Below are 1,971 nucleotides of genomic sequence, written 5' to 3' on the forward strand. Positions count from 1 at the left end.
AAATCACTGGAGCCTGCGTCGATCGGCCGGCACTGAATCAAGTTTCGCTGGAGCATCAAGAAAAATACGCTGGTACTCCGAACACCATGGTCGCCCTCTTCTCCTCGGCCAAAATCCATATAATGTACATCGTGCCCAAGACGACTTTTTTACGAACCAGCCAAGACGATGATGCCTCGACCTCGAGTTTCCGAGTACTGTGATGCACACGCAACATGCATCGATTGATATATGCTGATGCTGTGATGCACACGCAACATGCAAGCCGTATATAAATAGGATGCGCCCGGCTCGCACAGTCTACGGCAAGCAGGAGCACTCCATGACCATGGGCAGCCTCGTGCTCTTGCTCGTCGTACTCGCGGCCGCCCTATCGCCGGTCGCCCGTTGCACCGCCGAACGCGACGTCGGTTTCCAGCTCAAGCTCACCCACGTCGACGGGCGCGCTGCGCCTGCGTACACCAAGCTGCAGCTCCTCATGCGCGCCGTCGACCGGAGCAGAGCCCGCGTGGCCGCGCTGAGCGCCGTTGCGGCAGTCGCGGACCCGATCACGGCGGCGCGGATCCTGGTGAGGGCTAGCCAGGGCGAGTACCTGGTGGACCTGGCGGTGGGCACGCCGCCGGTGGAGTACACGGCCATCGTGGACACCGGCAGCGACCTCGTCTGGACGCAGTGCGCGCCGTGCATGCTCTGCTCCGACCAGCCCACGCCCTTCTTCCAGCCCAACCGGTCCGCCACGTACCGCCTCGTGCCGTGCGGGTCGCCGCGCTGCGCCGCCCTCCCCTACCCGTCGTGCTTCCACGGGGTCTGCGTCTACCAGTACTACTACGGCGACTACGCCTCCAGCGCCGGCGTCCTGGCCCAGGAGGCATTCACGTTCGGCGCCGCCAACTCCACCAAGGTCAGGGTGCCCGGCGTCGCCTTCGGGTGCGGCAACGTCAACGCGGGCAACCTCGCCAACAGCTCCGGCATGGTCGGCCTCGGCCGCGGCCCGCTGTCGCTGGTCAGCCAGCTCGGCCCTTCCCGGTTCTCCTACTGCCTCACCTCCTTCCTCACGCCGGCGCCCAGCCGGCTCTCCTTCGGCGCCATGGCCTCCCTCGACAGCACCAACACCAGTGACGGCGCGCCGGTGCAGTCCATGCCGTTCGTCCTCAACGCGGCGCTGCCGTCCATGTATTTCCTGTCCCTCCAGGGCATCAGCCTGGGGGACACGCGCCTGCGCGTCGACCCGCTCGCGTTCGCCATCAACGACGACGGCACGGGCGGCTGCATGATCGACTCCGGCACGTCCATCACGTACCTGTACCAGGACGCGTACGAGGCCCTCCGCCGTGAGCTGCTGTCCGTCGTCCGGCTGCGGTCGGTGCACGACACGGCCATCGGCCTCGACACCTGCTTCCCGTGGCCGCCCCCGCCCAGCGTGACGGTGACCATGCCGGACCTCGTGCTCCACTTCGACCGCGCCAACATGACGGTGCCGCCGGAGAACTACATGCTGATCGACAGCGCCACGGGGTTCCTGTGCCTAGCCATGGCCCCGTCGGGCGACGGCACCATCATCGGCAACTACCAGCAGCAGAACCTGCACGTGCTCTACGACATCGCCAACAGCCTCTTGTCCTTCGTTCCGGCGCCTTGCAACATTGCCTAGCTCGCTCGGTTTAATATAGATCAGCAAATGTACGTTCAGTATTTCGAGTTAGCAAACATTCTTATTAATAAGATTACTCCCCCTCTCTCAGTTTACAAGGCGTGCGTATATCCTTAGGTCGTCAATTTGACCAACCTAACAGAAGTCATATATTACAAAAAACATATCATTATAAACTTCAGATGTTCTATTTTCAAAAGGTGTAATTTTTGTTTTATATAGTTTATAATATGATGGTAAAATTGGCAACCTAGGTATACGTGTAGGATTTGTAAACTGAAACGGAGGGAGTAGCAAACATGCCGGTACGTTATCACAAG

The 1,971-nt window shown here is 60.7% G+C and overlaps 1 protein-coding gene across 1 annotated transcript; it reads left to right on the forward strand.

The window, feature by feature from the left end:
- Window positions 1-328: 328 nt before the first annotated feature.
- On the forward strand, window positions 329-1,715 carry LOC109782735 (aspartic proteinase nepenthesin-1-like). The gene has a single exon (XM_020341353.2). The coding sequence runs from the start codon at window positions 329-331 to the stop codon at window positions 1,649-1,651; it is 1,323 nt and encodes a 440-aa protein (XP_020196942.1). The 3' UTR covers window positions 1,652-1,715.
- Window positions 1,716-1,971: the final 256 nt, after the last annotated feature.

This window comes from Aegilops tauschii, chromosome 5, assembly GCF_002575655.3.
Source record: "Aegilops tauschii subsp. strangulata cultivar AL8/78 chromosome 5, Aet v6.0, whole genome shotgun sequence".
Lineage (NCBI taxonomy): Eukaryota > Viridiplantae > Streptophyta > Magnoliopsida > Poales > Poaceae > Aegilops > Aegilops tauschii.